Source organism: Aquarana catesbeiana, linkage group LG01, assembly GCF_042186555.1.
Source record: "Aquarana catesbeiana isolate 2022-GZ linkage group LG01, ASM4218655v1, whole genome shotgun sequence".
NCBI classification, from domain to species: domain Eukaryota; kingdom Metazoa; phylum Chordata; class Amphibia; order Anura; family Ranidae; genus Aquarana; species Aquarana catesbeiana.
The window spans coordinates 633,224,411-633,241,237 of record NC_133324.1 but is presented as its reverse complement, the minus strand read 5'-3'; the positions used below and the strand labels follow the sequence as shown (position 1 = coordinate 633,241,237).

At 44.0% G+C, this 16,827-nt stretch overlaps 1 protein-coding gene across 2 annotated transcripts in view; it reads right to left on the bottom strand.

Annotated features, from left to right (window-relative positions):
- The window catches only part of COPS4 (COP9 signalosome subunit 4), a 71,336-nt gene that overhangs the window by 12,118 nt on the left and 42,391 nt on the right, over positions 1 to 16,827 (bottom strand). Inside the window, exons 1-5 of one of the 2 annotated variants that reach the window (XM_073601036.1) lie at positions 15,645 to 15,800; positions 11,710 to 11,789; positions 11,406 to 11,557; positions 8,542 to 8,645; positions 7,966 to 8,119 (exon numbers count right to left, since the gene is read on the bottom strand). In XM_073601036.1, coding sequence (XP_073457137.1) covers positions 7,966 to 8,119; positions 8,542 to 8,645; positions 11,406 to 11,557; positions 11,710 to 11,789; positions 15,645 to 15,718 — 564 coding nt within the window. In that variant the 5' untranslated portion in view covers positions 15,719 to 15,800. Of the gene's footprint in view, positions 1 to 7,965; positions 8,120 to 8,541; positions 8,646 to 11,405; positions 11,558 to 11,709; positions 11,790 to 15,644; positions 15,801 to 16,827 lie in introns of those variants that run through there. The other variant, XM_073601037.1, reaches the window with a different exon arrangement.

The following is a 16,827-nucleotide window of genomic DNA, read 5'->3' as shown; positions in this document are numbered from 1 at the left end:
AGATTCCCTGAAGATCTGAAGGACTTTTGTAGTAAACTGGACATTGTACCCCCCCCCCCCCATCCCAGGTTGGGGAGAGGAAGAGGGGGTATCATCTCCTCAAAAGGATAATGGGATGGGGTAGGGGAGCGGGAAGAAGCCCTAGTTAATAACAAAAAGGAAGAGTCTGAGGGTGCGGGTTAGCTCCAGCAGCAGCGGGAGTGGAGCGGGAGGGGGGGGGGGACCGGGGTTGGCTCGGAGGAGTCCGTGATGTGAGCCTGTAGGGAATATGGTGACAAGGTGGCACCAGGTTGATGCCTACCAGACCCATACAACGAACAGAGGGGTCTGCCCAGCCTTTTCGGGCGATCTGTTCCAGACTAGGGGGGGGGGGCGGGGGGGGGGGGGGGGGGGGAGTGGGATTTGTTTTTTTTTCCCCCTCTCTCTCTCTTCTTGGAGTGCCTTACTGGATCGGCCAGATGCTCTTATTGAGGTGAAATATGAGAGTTGTAAATTTTGTCACGTATAATGTAAGGGGACTTAATACAGCAAAAAAAGGGTACAAAATAAACAAGGAACTGCAACTGTTGGGAGCAAATGTGGCATGCCTACAGGAGACATATCACTCACTCATCAGGAGGTGGATTGGCGTCACATCAGTTCCCAAAATGGTTCTATGGGGACGCAGGATCGACACACTCTAGAGGTGTGGCTATTGGGTTCGACAGGATGACGATGTTTGCAGAGGGAGAGCGGCTGGCCGACCCAGGGGGAAGGTTCCTTTTTGTGAAGGGGAAGTTATTTAATATGATGTGTACAATAGCAAATGTCTATTGCCCAAACAAAAACCCTGATAAATTTTTAAGGAAGGTATTGAAGAAGCTTGATACTTTCAAGGAGGGCAAATTAATTGTTGCAGGAGACCTAAATTGGAGTATGGACCCAGGGTTGGACACTTCTAGGGGCGCTCCAAAATCTGCGATACAATGTGAGGCACTAAAATGCTTAGGATTCTGAAGTTAAGAGATGGTTGGAGGATTTGTCATCCGAAGGAACGCGACTACACGTTCTACTCCCCTGTCCATAAACCATTCTCAAGGATTGATTATATCCTAATAGAACATCAGCTAATCCCACAGCTTAAAGCAGCTGAAATTAAAGCAATCACCCTGTCCGACTATGCCCCAGTGAAGGTCCAATTGGAGGTCGCTGGGGTGGATCAGACTAGGATGAATTGGAAACTGAATGATTCTCTTATTCAAGATGCGGATTCTGCTGGAAAAATAGAGTAGGAATTGAAGAATTACTTTGAGACAAACGATACACCAGAAATATCTAGGGGTACCCTTTGGGAGGTGCATAAGTTGTATATAAGAGGGATCCTGATTAGTATCGGAGCTGGGAAAAAGAGAGAAAGGGGGGAAAACATGTCACACCTCTATAGGAAGAGATTCAGGAGTTAGAGCAGGGTACACGACCTAGGGGGATACCTGAAAAGAAAGAGCTAATAGGGAAAAGAAGAGAATTGGACAAATTGTTAGAACAGGAAAGGAAATGTGCCTTTCATATTATAAATAAGGATATGTATCAGGAGTGTAACAAATCAGGAAAATGGATGGCGAGAAAGGTAAAGGAGAAAAAGAATAGGACCTTCATACCCAAGATTAAGGACGATGGGGGCGGATTAGAGTTCTCATCCCCAAACATTGCCAATATATTTCATTCTTACTACAGTGCTTTATAAAAGGTAGGCCGGAAAGAGGAAATGGGTGGTAGAAGGAAGGAGGCTACCCTGTTTCCCCGAAAATAAGACCTAGCGTGATTGTCAGTGATGGCTGCAATATAAGCCCTACACCCCCAAATAAGCCCTAGTTAAAGTCCTTGTAGGTCTTATTTTCAGGGTAGGGCTTATTTTCGGGATAACAGGGTAGGGTTTATTTGGGGGGTAGGGCTTATATTGCAGCCATCACCGACAATCACGCTAGGTCTTATTTTCGGGGAAACAGGGTATGAGGGAGTACCTGCGGGGCCTAGACCTTCCCAGGGCAGAGAAGGAGGAGGTAGAGCTCCTTGAGATCCCCATTACGCAGGAGGAAGTAGAAAGGGCAATAAGTAACTCTGTTAGGGCTGGATTAAAGTGTTTTTAGTGCTTGTTCAGCATATGTAAATACTTTATTGTGCATTGGCACAGGTTCAACAGCTGGTGTTATCTGCAGTGCAGAAATGCAATGCAGAGACATGAATAGAGTGTTTAGTTGTAGACTCAAAAAAAAATAAAAATAAAAAAAAGTTATCCGGTATTAAATATATATATATATTTTATACACACACACACACACACACACACACACACACACACACACACACACACACACACGGCAAGTGGTTAATTCATTAAAGTGTATTTTTTCCCAAAAAACTGCTCTTGAAAGACTGCTGCACAAATACAGTACGACATAAAATATTGCAACAACCGCCATTTTATTCTCTAGGGTCTCTGCTAAAAAAAAAATATGTAATGTTTGGGGATTTCTAGCAAAAATACTGATTTTAACAACAAGTGTCAGAAAAAGGTTGACTTTAAAGCGGACCTTCAGTCATATTTTTAACTTTCCATCTACTAAATCTTCTGCCCTTGTTGTTTTAACTTTGGATAGTAAAACATTTTTTTCCGCCAGTAAATACCTTATACAGCCCGCTTATTTTTTGTCTGGTAAAAAGCCTAGGCTTATGACATCATGCACAGCTCTCTCTCACTCTTGTGAGCATTTGCAAGGGAGGGGCGATGAGTCATAAGAGGGCAAATGAGAGCTGCAGGGCTGGAGGTGTGTCTGTGTAAATCCAGGAAGTGAACAGGCAGCAGCTTCATCTGCCCATAGTTAAAATGGTTGCAGCCAGACTCAGTGGGGGAGATTTCTGCAGCATATTTGGCAAGTACAGAATCACAGTATATATAAAACAATATGCAAAGTGGTTGGAGGGAAGCTTCAGAATGGCAAAGATGTTTTTATAACAAATTATGTGAGCAGACTGCAGTTCCTCTTTAAAGCGGGGGTCCGCCCACCCCTGAAAAAATTAAAAGCCAGCAGCTACACATACTGCAGCTGCTGACTCTTATTAGGACACTTACCTGTCCTGGAGTCCAGCGATGTCGGCACCAAAGCTGATGTTTCCATCTTTCCCTTGTCGGTAAGGGAACCCGGTAGTGAAGCATCACAGCCTCACGCTGGGTCCCTACTGCGCATGCGTGAGGCACCACTGTGCTCTCCTACTGACCTGGCGGCAGGGGAAGGAGGAGGGAGCCGAGCTGCTGGCGTAATGCGCGGTGGCCCGGTCTCCCGGAAGTAGGGACAGGATACCTGTCAAAGACAGGTATCCCTCCCCCCCGAAAGGTGCCAAATGTGGCACACGAAGGCAGGAGGTAATTAGACAAATGAGCGCAAGTTCCACTTTTGGGTGGAACTCCACTTTAAGTGGTTAAAAACTGACCTAATTTACAGACCGAAGTTCATCCTATGTTTCCTGTTGTTATCTCCGCCTAAGGCTTAAGCAATATTATGATAAACTTGACAGGCTGCCTGTTTTTTTTTTTTTGACAGCTGTAAGCAGAGAACAGCTCTGCACTGAAATCGAGGAAATGCCGTTTTAAGATCGCGAGGGGGGTTGAATCGCAATCTCGCATCTTTAACAATTAATTATGCAGCTCTAGCATACATAAAGCGATTCCCGCAATACATTGACGTAAACATGAATGCTTCTATCCAGCCCACACTAAGGTGGGAGACAGACCAAGACGTCCAGCTTCTAAGATCTTAAAAGGGTTGCAAACCCTCAAAGTTTTTCACCTTAATGCATTCTATACATTAAGGTAGGGCTGGGGAAAAAATCGATTTGAATCTTGAATCGAGTTGAGAGGTCAAATCGATTCAAATTTTCAGCAAATCGAATTTTTAGATTTTTTTTTTTCACCAGGACAGGCGCTGACACCGCGCCGGTCCTGAGGAGCTGCGGGCAGGGGTTTTTAGGTGAGGCCGCGGCTTCGGCCTAGTCCGCGAGGCCAGACGCCATGGACTAGGCCGAAGCCGCGGCCTCGCCTAAAAGAAAAACTCCTGCCCGCAGCTCCTCAGGACCGACGCAGTGTCCATCAAAAACAAAATCGCAGATTTTTTTTTTTTTTTTGGAGAAAATCGCCCAACTCTACATGAAGGTGAAAAACCTTCTGTAGTGCAGCTGCCCCCCTTTTACTTACCTGAACCCGATCGTTCCATTGACGGGGACGAGCACAGTAGCTCCAGCCGCTGTCTCAGGTTCTCATTGGATAGATTGATAGCAGCATAGCCATTGGCTCCCGCTGCTGTCAATCAAATCCAGTGACACAGGAGCGAGGGGATGGGGCCAAGTCCTGTCTGTGTCAATGAACGCACCATCAGGACTCATGAGCGCGCCCCATGTGTGTCCCCTTGGAATGCAGGTCTCCGAGGGGGCACTCAATGCGGGGAGGAGCCAGGAGCACCGCTGGGGGATCCCAGAAAAGGAGGATCGGGCCACTCTGTCCAAAACCCTTAGAGATATGTTTTTTTTTCCTTTTAATAACAAACACAAAACGATCCTTTACAACCCCTTTAACCACTTGCCGACCAGCCGCCGCAGTTTTACTGTGGCAACAAGGCTCGGCTGCGCAAATCGCCTCTATCTTACGTCACTTCCTTATTTGGCCACTAGGGGCACGTGCCTCCTGCTCGCCCACAGAACCGATGTGAGTGCCCAGTGGTTGGGATCACAGGTTGGGATCACAGCTCGGGGCACACGGAGAACCGGGATCGCTGTGCGTAAACACACGGAGAACCGGGATCGCTGTGCGTAAACACACGGAGAACCGGGATCGCTGTGTGTAAACACACGGAGAACCGGGATCGCTGTGTGTAAACACACGGAGAACCGGGATCGCTGTGTGTAAACACACGGAGAACCGGGATCGGTGTGTGCAAAACACACAGTTTCCGGTTCTCTGAGGGGAGAACACATACAGAGTATGAACAGCGATCTGTCATCTCCCCTACACAGTCCCCCCCCCCCCCCCTTCAGTTAGAACACGTACTAGGGAACACAACCCCTTGATCGCCCCCTAGTGTTAACCCCTTCCCTGTCAGTGACATTTTTACAGTTAATCAATGCATTTTTTTACCACTGATCGCTGCATAAATGCCAATGGTCCCACAAATGTATCAAAATTGTCCGACGTGTCCGCCATAATGTCGCAGTCCCGAAAAATTGCAGATCGCCGCCATTACTAGTAAAAAAAAAAAATAATAAAAATGCCATAAAACTATCCCCTATTTTGTAGACGCTATAACTTTTGCGCAAACCAATCAATATACGCTTATTGCGATTTTTTTTTTTTACAAAAAATATGTAGAATACATATCGGCCTAAACTGAGAAAAAAAAAATAGTTTTTTTTTTTTATATATTTTTGGGGGATATTTATTATAGCAAAAAGTAAAAACTATTGCTTTTTTAAAATTGACACTTTTTTTGTTTATAGCGCAAAAAATAAAAACTGCAGAGGTGATCAAATACCACTAAAAGAAAGAAAGATTTGTGGGAAAAAAGGGACATCAGTTTTGTTTGGGTGCAACGTCGCAATTGTCAGTTAAAGCGACAGTGCCGAATCGCAAAAAGTGCTCTGTCAGGAAGGGGGTAAAATCTTCCGGGGCTGAAGCGCTTAAAGAGGAAGTCTTCCTTTTTAATTGTATCTACAGGTAGGCCTATAATAAGGCTGCGCCGTTTCTTTAGGGCCCTGTGCCATGACCGGCGGCTCCCGCACACATGTGCAGGAGTGAAGTCATCGTGGCTCCGGCCAATCACAATGCCAGAGCCTGCAAACTCAGAAGAAACACCAGGGAAGATGTCAGCCATCTCAGCTGTGTGCAGGCGCCCCTGCCAGGGCTTTGTTCTAAGGTAAGTATTTCATAATGAGCTAGTATGCGATGCATACTAGCTCATTATGCCTTTGCCTTACAGTTTTTTTTTTTTAAATAGGGTTTACAACCTTTTTAATGAGCCAAGACCTAGAGCATGGTTGCTCAACCTGTGGCCCTCCAGCTGTTGTGGAAGTACAAGTCCCATCATGCCTTTGCCTTTGGTAATTATGCTTGTAATGGTTAGTTCTGCAACACAAGGACCACAGGTTGAGCACCCATGACCGAGAGGTAAATTGATGCTGCTGATACCCATAAAAGAGGTGTCCAACATATCAACCCAGAGTCCAACACCTGCAGGCAGTAATGAGCAATCACCAAACAAAGGTTTAAGACAGCCAATGTACAGAGGTTTACCCAAGAGCCCATCAATAACTTGCTACAAAATCCACACGTTACTAGTTCAGCTTAGTTATAGCTATAATTTCACATCTATACGATATATCTATATGAATAGAATAATCATATGTAGAGGATCCAATACTGCCTTGGTCTGAACAACCAAGGAAACTACAATAGTGGACAAAAAGATGCTAACCTGACCCATCTACTTGGAACTAAAAAGCGAGCAGCTTGCCAGAAGAAAATAGGATCATCATTCCTTCTACCTGCATGTAGTTCACCTGTGAACACTGTCATTGGAGAATCCACTGCAAGATTAGACCACTGACTAAAATGCTCACTACTCAGGAGGGCAGTCCCCGTGCATCACGTGAGCTCCATTAGTAAAGGTTATTAGCATTAGTATTTGCAAACTTTCAGGTCAGGCCTACTAAATATAGGAAGGCCTCTAGTACACATAATATGTATAAAATGGAGTGCAGGACCTCCACAGGGAGGGGCACACACACACACACACACCTCTTCCCTACCAGGCACAGCAGCCTGACATGGTAGATTTGACTGCTTCCTCTCCAACCCGGTGAGGGAAACAGCATAGGGTAGAGCTCCAAAAAAAAATTAAAAAAAATGGGAGGCACCCTGCCCCTGAAGGAAGGGCTAGTGCTGGCTAAGGAACGCAAGCCACCAGGACCCCAGCAGCAGCCTTGCTCGAGCACATGGTCATCCCTCTCACCATGCACAATGCCTGGGACTCCTTACTGGACACATACATGTCTGTCCAGTATGTGTTCCAAGAAGTGGAGGTAAGCACCCTCAAAGGGCTGGACCTATAGAGCCTTTCACCAGACCCCCTAACCTGTCACAGTCTTACCATAGGTGAGGCTTCGGAGAACTTGCCACCTCAGCTGGGTTCTCCCATGCTGAAGAGGTAGGCCCAGTCACAGGAAAATGGCTGCCACACAACATCCTCTCCCCAGGAAGTGACAGGCAGCCCCAAGCGATGACGCCACCTGTGCACTACCGAGGTGCAAAGGAAGTGACCTCCATCCCATTCAGCCGGCAAACTGGCAGATGTGCACGCCTTCACTTGTACCCGGTGTTTACCAAGGAGCCCCTGTGAGAGCACCTCACCTGCCTGCTGGAGCTCCTCAAACCAATCCCCTCACCCCTGCGTAAGCTCTCGTCATACAGGCAGCCTCAGCGGGAAAGGTAGGAGGGAAGGAGAACCAAAGGTCGCAAATCAGGGAGGGAGGATGTAGCCTTAAGCGACTTGCAAACACCCTCCCTTACCCTCTCCCCCACTCTTGGTGCAGGACCACCTCACCTGCTGAAGTCAGAGAGAGTCTGGAGGGGCATTCCCAGGCACCTCCTAGGAATGGAATGGTAAAAATGACAAACAGGAGTTGCTGTGCCTGCAGGAAACACAAGAACTGAAGGGTTGGAGTGGGTGGGGAGCTTTTAACTTCTCTCTGTACTTGTGTTTCCTGTGTGACCGGCCTGGAGGATGACTTGGGAAAAAGTAAATAGCACATTACATTGCCCCCTCACCACCCAGTAAAATGAACACCAACCTGCAATGCATTATAATTTTGCTTTTGGATTAGATACACTTTAAATATTGTTAAAAAAATAAATAAATAAAGGGATTTGAAAGGAATGATCACCTTGTAGTGAATTTGTAGCTGCTCATTGGTGGATTCATTTTGCAATAGAGAGGCTCTGTTTATGTATGCTTCTGCCTGCACAGGATCATCATCTTCCAAGTAGAGCCGAGCAATTTTCAGATAGGTTTCCAGTTTATAGTCTACATTATACTGTCTGTTGGGCAGCAAGAAAACATATACACAGTCAATACCTCTTCATGTAACCTGAAAGAAAAACTAGGGAATAAATTTAGCTGAAATTAAACAAATTCAGTCATAATTTTAATAAGAGGATAAACACGACCATGTGGAAAAAATGATCCGCACTCCGGTTGTTGCTCTTAAAATTTCTTCATTTTATTGAGTAGCCACAAAAGCAGATTAAGTCAGTTGACGCGTTTCAACCTATAAGGCCATTAGTCATAACCATAAACATGACCATAGTGACCAAGTGTTGTATGTTTCATCCTTATGTTGTCTGGGCAAACAAAACAATAACACTAATTGATCACCAATAAAAAGAAACAATTGTTTCCCTAGTTTTTTTTTTTTAAATAACCCTCCCCCATCCCCATTCAAATAGTCTTCAATTCTTACTTTTGTCCTGTTTCCAAAGGTATGCCAACCAGCACCAGAGCTGCATTCCTCCAGTCTTCTTCTTTCTCATAAATGGTTGCCAAGTGCTGCCTAATTGATGCAACCTGCAGGCAAAGATGTAATGACCAATTAAAAAAAAAGATCCAGGATGCCAAAGCATTTTGTCCTGGACAGAGATTAAATTACCTATATGGAGCATTTATAGGAAAAGCAGGACCAACACTCGTATCACAAATAGGAAAGCATCATAAACCCTTGAACTATTTACCAATATACTTCTCATTGCAGTTTTAAAGCATGAATGCAAAGAAGCCCACTTGGTCAAAATAAATACTGAATAAAACAGCTTTATTTTATTGTTTTATAGTAACTCAATCTGTCTTTGCACCAGCCTTCTGTAATCTCTTGCATATTAGTATTCAGACTGGGTGAAAAAAGCCCAACACTGTGCACCAACCAGGCTTAATGCAAACTTTGCACCTAAATACCATATTTAGCATGTATCTTACCATATTGTCCGGCCATGGTGCCTAGGCAACAGCGACATCATCCTTCTTCCAACGAGATTGCAGGGAATGCTGAATAGCTCAAATCTCACGAGGAGGTGATCCAGGACTATGCTGCAGCAACTTCTTGAGAGATTTGGAGTACAAAGTCTTCCCCATGATCTAGTCAGCCCCAACAGAAGCCAGGGGAAAGTTAAGTATATTAAATTTCCCCTCCAACAGATGTTTTCTTGAAGACTTTTGCTGCTTTAACCACTTGCCTACAAGGGCACTTTCACCCCCTTCCTGCCAAGGCCAATTGTCAGCTTTCAGCGTCCTCACACTTTGAATGACAATGCTGTACCCAAATTAATTTTTTATCATTTTCTTCCCGCAAAGAGAGATTTCTTTTGGTGGTATTTAACCGCTTCAATACCGGGCCAATTCTGACACTTTGCTCCTACATGTAAAGATCATCATTTTTTTGCTAGAAAATTACACAGAACCCCCAAACATTATATATGTTTTTTTAGCAAAGACCCTAGAGAATACAATGGCGGTTGTTGCAACTTTTTATCTCACACAGTATTTGCGCAGGAATTTTTCGAACGCGTTTTTTTTGGGAAAAAAACTGTTTTGTGTTTAAAAAAGAAACAAAACAGTAAAGTTAGCCCAATGTTTTTGCATTTTGTGAAAGATGAAGTTACGCCGAGTAAATAGATACCTAACATGTCACGCTTCAAAATTGCACACGCTCGTGGAATGGCGCCAATGTTCGGTATTTAAAAATCCCCATAGGCGACGCTTGAAATTTTTTTACTGGTTACATGTTTTGAGTTACAGAGGAGGTCTAGGGCCAAAATTATTGCTCTCGCTCCAACGTTCGCGGCGATACCTCACATGTATGGTTTGAACACTGTTTTCATATGTGGGCGGGACTTACGTATGCGTTCGCTTTTGCGTGCGAGCACACGGGGACAGCGGCGCTTTAAAAAAAATTTTTTTTTATTGTTAATTATTTTTTTTTTTTTTTTTATTTTGACACTTTAAAAAAAAAAATAAAAAAATTGATCACTTTTATTCCTATTACAAGGAATGTAAACATCCCTTGTAATAGCAATATGACATGACAGGTCCTCTTAATAGTGAGATATGGGGTCAATAAGACCCCATATCTCACCACTAGGCTGGGAAGCCTGAAATAAAAAAAAAAAAATGATCGCCGCTTCCAAGCCGAAGCGGCGCCGTTTTTTTGAATGGAGAGGCCGGGCGTGACGTCATAACATCGCGCCCGGCCTCCGATGATCATAGAGACTCCGGGGACCATCTGGTCCGCCGGAAATCTCTATGATCTACATCCGGCGCCTCCACTCTCCGCCTCACCAATCGTAACGGTGAGTCGGAGCAGGCACCGGAGGGCGGCGGGACGTCCCCTCTCGCCTCCCATAGGAACGATCAAGCGGTGGAACGGCCGCTATGATCTTTCCTATGGTGTAGAGATTCGCTGGCTGAAACCGGCAATATCTGAATGATATCTGTAACTACAGGCATCATTCAGATATACCTGCTCAAAGCCAAGGACGTCATATGACGTCCTTGGTATTGAAGTGGTTAATCACCGCTGGGTCTTTTTATTTTTTTGCTAAAAAATAAATAAATAAAAACTGAAAATTTTGAGAAAATGTTATTTTTGTAAATAAGTCATTTTTCTCCTTCACCGACATGCTCTGAGGTTGCACTGATGAGGAAGCACTAAAATGCAGCACTGATGGGCACTAATGGGCAATGATAGGTGGCACACATAGGCGGCACTGAAAGGCAGCACTAATTGGCAAAGACTGGCGGCACTGTTGGAGCTGCATTATAATCAGGGCACTGATGATCGGTGCTCTAAATACCTTTAACAGGTCTCCCCTGTGAGGAGATGCCACTGATCGGCTCTCCTCTTCTCACACTCTGTCAGTGTGAGGCGAGGAGAGCTAATAGCGGCATCTCCTTGTTTACATGTGATCAGCTTTAACGGACACAGCTGATCACATGGGTAAAGGTCCGTGGCTCTTCACCGAGATCGGGGTTGCCCCGTGTCCCAGGGATACAGCGTGCCCACGATCACGGCGAGACTGGGCGACATCATATCACATCGGCCCAGAACAAGAGCGTATCCCGCGCACCATCATTTGTCTATACAGCGAGCAGGAGGCGGTTAAATTACAATGTGCTATTTCTTCACTATCCAATCACAGTACTGACCAAACTGTGTTGCTTCTATTGAAATAGGAACTTCGTGTAGAGAGTGTCAATTGCATCTAGAAAACAGACTAAACAAAATTGTGTGCACGTGGAAAAAATAGGGCTGTATACAGCAATTGTTTTTTGTACCTGTTCTTCAAAAGAGATGACACGTGGCTGGATCTTTTCTAGGGTGAAGTGATAGATCTCCTTGGCAATACCATCGGGTAGACTTGGAAGATGTGTACAAAAGTCAGTGAGCAGCTGTCGGGAAATCACTAAGCTGACATTCTCATTCACCACTGGAGATGAAAAAGTATGAACACATGCAAATAAAATAACATAACTGAGGCAATATTTCACGGTCTAAAAGTATTAAATGATCTAAACCTGCAATAAATAGATATATGGATAGGAAATAGGGAGATATGTAAAGAGACACTAGAAAACGTACTTGCTTCAACAAATGCTTTAAGTGCCTCGAGCTGTTCTGGTCCAGGAAGCTGAAGGGCTTTCTCCAATATCTGGCGGTACCTTAAATAAAAAAAAATAGTTTAACCCCTATTACTAATATTAAAAATGAAAACATACTGCTGCTAAATTTAAATATTGTGTACCTTTTAAAAAAAATACATATTGCTAGATGCACATTACTGAAATGGCATCTGGAATGTCTGGACGGTGTATGTGTGTCACCTAGTTTTTTCACCTATATGAGGAGCTTCAGGATTGATGGCTGATAAGGGCTCCCAGAAGACCTTAAAGCGGTACTAAACACAAAACCCACAAAATGTGTTATATTGCAGTTTACCAATCATTAGATGTGCATTCGTTTTCTTTTCTTAGGCTTTTTCCCCTCTGTTTTCACCTGGTGATATGGCCAGTAACAAGCCTACTACATTAGTGAGACACCACTCTGGATGAAGAAAAACAGGAGGCACAGCATATAGCAGCATTGTCAGTCTGAGGGAAGGGGAGTATTAGATGTACTAGCAGATTTACATACACTAAAAAATTGAAGCCAAACTCCAGCTAATACCTTATAATCGACCACAACAGTTTTTATTTTGGAATAAAGGTTTTTTTGGCTGAATTCGGACCTGAAACGGACCAAAAGACTAACAGGACACGGTGCAAACTTGCACCAGAGATATGTGAACCAGCTCCATAGAGAGCCAGTCACAACCTCCTGCTATTGCGCATTGGATGCAGGGAACCCACAACCAATTTGCACGAGTGTGAACCCAGCCTAAAACCCCCTTAATAAGTTTCCCCCACTATTTTTATTATGGGACAGTTGAGATGTGCTTCAGCACGTTAAAGAGTAAATGCGCCCTAACAGCAGACTTCCGCTCATTTTAGGAGAGTTCATCTAACTTCCTGTTGTATCTCTGGGAAAGGAAGTGAAATGCAGCAAAATAATACCGACCGTACTTTTACTGCAGGTGGCTAGCAGATGCAGGCTGGATGATGTACATGTATGTCATCCAGCCTGCTCCGGCTTAGGGGTGCGCAGTGGGTCCACTGGGCACAGCGGATTCCCGGTACCTGCAGCCCGGTGATCATGCGATCGCAACGCGATCACATTGTCGACAAAGCTGTCATGCATGCATTCATAACAGCTGTGTTTCTTATGCTGCGATTGTTCTACAGCTATTACATGGTACCTGGGGCTATCAAGGCACTCTGTACCATGTGATTAGCTGTAGCCAATCACAGACCACTAGTAATCACAGCTGTCATGAATGTAACCCATTCATTAAAGTTGAAAACTTTGCAGATACAATGATCATTATTGATCAAAAATTCCTGATCACCCCCTCAGAAGTACTACTACTAGTGTTACTATGGTGACACTGAATTACTTTGATGAAAGTATGTAAAAAAAAAAAAAAGTAAAAATGAAAAAAAAAAATTGAAAAAAAGATTTTTTCTTTTTTTTTAACATATTGTCACCAGTGGCTCAGATCACCGACACACCAGTCATATGATGATGCTGTACTGCACTGGGTACAGCATGGAAAAAAAAAAAGTTTATTTCTTAATTTTCCAAAAAATAGTGACAAAAAAAAATACAACTTCCAAAAACTTGTCATGCTTCTTACTAAACACCTCAGACTATCTACTTTGCAAAAAATGGTCATGGGGGGGGGTATTTATACTGCCCTGGCATTTTAAGGGCCACAAGAAATGAGATAGGCCATCCGTGTATTAGAATTTATAAATGTTCAAATATACACTCACTGGCTACTTTATTAGGCACACCTGTTCAATTGCTTGGTACCACCAATTGCTAATCAGCCAATTGCATGACAGCAACTCAATGCATTTAGGCATCTAGACATGAAGATAACTTGCTGAAGTTCAAACCGAGCATCAGAATAGGGAGAAAAGGGATTTAAGCGACTTGGCATGGTTGTTGGTGCCAGATGGGCTGGTCTGAGTATTTCAAAAACTGCTGATCTCCTGTGATTTTCACCCACAACCATCTTTAGGGTTTATAGAGAATGGTCCGAAAAAGAGAAAATATCCAGTGAGCAGAAGTTGTGTGGACAAAAATGCCTTGTTGATGTCATAGGTGAATGGGCAGACTGGTTTGAGATGATAGAAAGGCAACAGTAACTCAAATAACCACTTGTTACAACCGAGGTATGCAGAATACAATCTCTGAACTCACAACACAATGAACCTTGAAGATGGGCTATAGCAGAAGACCACACCGGTGCCACACCTGTCAGCTAAGAACAGTAAACTGAGGCTACAATTCGCACAGGATGACCAAAATTGGACAATACAAGAATGGAAAATCGTTGCCTGGTCTGATGAGTCTCAATATCAGCTACAACATTCAGATGATAGGGTCAGAATTTGGCATAAACAACATGAAAGCATGGATCCATCCTGCCTTGTATCAACGGTTCAGGCTGGTGGTGGTGGTGTAATGGTGTGGGGGATATTTTCTTGGTACACTTTGGGCCCCTTAGTACCACTTGAGCATTGTTTAAGGCTTGGTTCACATTTGTGTGATGTCAGACATCGTATGTGATTTGCACCGCTGTGAAAACCACATGCAATGTCTGTGCGATACACACAGCCAGATAGTATGGCTGAATTTGCATCGCATTCAGACCAAAGTCGCGCAGAACCCTTTTTTTTGGTTTGCACCAAGAATCGGATCGCACACCTATAAGATCCCTGTCCAAATTTAAAGTTCGCACTGCGATATGAGAAACCGATCTGGGGGCGTCATTAACTTTGCATTGACGCTCCCAGCGGTTCATATAAGGCAGTGTCAGCTGCCTGCGAGTCAGGTGCGATGTGGGAACCTGCACTGGATTCACAAGGTTTCCCGCATCACACCAATGTTAACCGAGCTTTAACGCCACAGCCTGAGTATTGTTGCTGACCCTGTCCATCCCTTTATGACTACAGTGTAGTGATCTTTTGATGGCTCCTTCCAGCAGGATAATGCACCATGTCACAAAGCTCAAATCATCTCACCACTGGTTTCTTGAACATGACAATGAGCTCACTGTACTCCAATGGCCTCCACAGCCATCAGATCTCAATCCAATAGAGCACCTTTGGGATGTGGTGGAACGGGAGATTCACATCATGGATATGCAGCCGACAAATCTGCAGCAACTGTGTGATGCTATCATGTCACTATGGACCAAAATCTCTGAGGAAAGTTTCCAACACCTTGTTGAATCTATGCCATGAAGAATCAAGGCAGTTCTGAAGGCAAAAGGGGGTCCAACCCGGTACTAGCAAGGTGTACCTAATAAAGTGTCCGGTGAGTGTACCATCGTTTTTGGACTCTATACCTTTCACACAAATCGATTAATATACACTTATGGGGATTGTTGTTTTTTTTTTTTACCAAAGACATATAGCATATATATGTAGAATATATTTTGGTCTAAATTTATGAAGAAATTTGATATGTTTTATAACAGAAAGTAGAAAATATTGTTTTTTTTTTCAAAATTTTCTGTCTTTTTTTTTTTGTGTATATTGCAGACAAATAATAAAACCCAGAGGTGATCAAATACCATAAAGCTCTATTTGTGGGGGAAAAAAGACAATATAAATTGTATTTGGATACAGTGTTAAAAACAGCCTGGTCATGAAGGGGTAAAATCGTGGGGAGCTTCAAGGGGTTAAATAAAAGGTTTGTCCTTTCTAATGTTTCCTCCATTACTTAGACTCTGGATGTGCATGGCCTTACACGACCATGTGTATCGGAGACCCAGTGTAGGAAAGCCTGACCACCTCCCTGGAAGTGATCGGCCCTAACATTAGATATCTCCCATGTGGTTCGTCCATATACATTCACACCCCGACCACCCATACTGCCCCACCCCTGGTAACATAGCCAGCACTCACTTCCCAGCCAGATCCTTGTGAGAGCCACTCGAACTCATCAGCTGGGTGAGATCCAGCCTGATACACGCCGCCATGTTGGCCAGGACCCACTCCTCTTCCCTCACACATAGAACGTCATAGGAAGGAGACTCGGCGCCGTCCTCCCTACGTAAACAGCACTCCAAGCAGGACGGGAGACTCCATCTGCGCATGCTTGGGCTTCTGTCTACAATTCAGCGGCCCCTGCTGGACATCGTGTTTAGTGGCAGGCAATGTGTATGATTACTTCTGCATACCGTAGCAGGCTAGGAACTGACGCTTGGGTCAGGACTGTGGGACAGGATATCAGGGATCAGCATACCCCCCTACTTTCTGAGATGGGAATGAGTGGCACCTATTAGCAAAAGTATGCAGGCATAGGACACACCCCTTGCCACGCCCCCTTAAAGGAGAATTGTACAAAAATAAAAGATTGGTTAAACCCACAAGTGCTTTTTTTAACCACTACTCTTCCTTTATATTGGCTTTTGGAATTTACAAATGCAGCAATTTAGAAATCAGATGAAAGGTTTAGCACTGCGAAACACTTTTTTGATAGATAAAAAGTGCATTTTATATACAACTATATGGATCAGACCAAAATGAGGAGGAATGAGGGACAGAGGGACATTGCTCCAAATCAGGGACAGTCCCTCCGAATCAGGGACAATTAGGAGCCCCTAATCCATGTGCCCGTCCCTTAATCTACATGCACTGCGCCGGACGCATGGATTTCAATCGTTTTTTTTTTTTTTTTTTTTTTTTAAACACACGATTAGAGCCTGACGCTATGATTGCATAGCTCCCAACTGTCCCTGATTTTGAGGGACTGTCCCTGATTTGGAACAAAGTCCCTCTGTCCCTTGTTCCTCCTCATTTTAGTCTGATCTATATAGTAATAGTTGTATATAAAATGCACTATTTATCTTACAAAAAATGTTTTCCAATGCTAAACATTTCATACAATTTCTAAATTGCTGCTTTTGTAAATTGCAAAAGTCATTATAAAGTAATAGTAGTGGTAAAAAAAAAAAGGCTCCATTGATGGGCGCTTCATTAAAAAGGTGGGGTATACATGGGCAGGGAAAAGGGGGCGGAGGCTGCAAAATGAGGTTTCGTCTAGGGTGTCAAAAATCCTTGCACCAGCCCTGCCTACATACTTTTG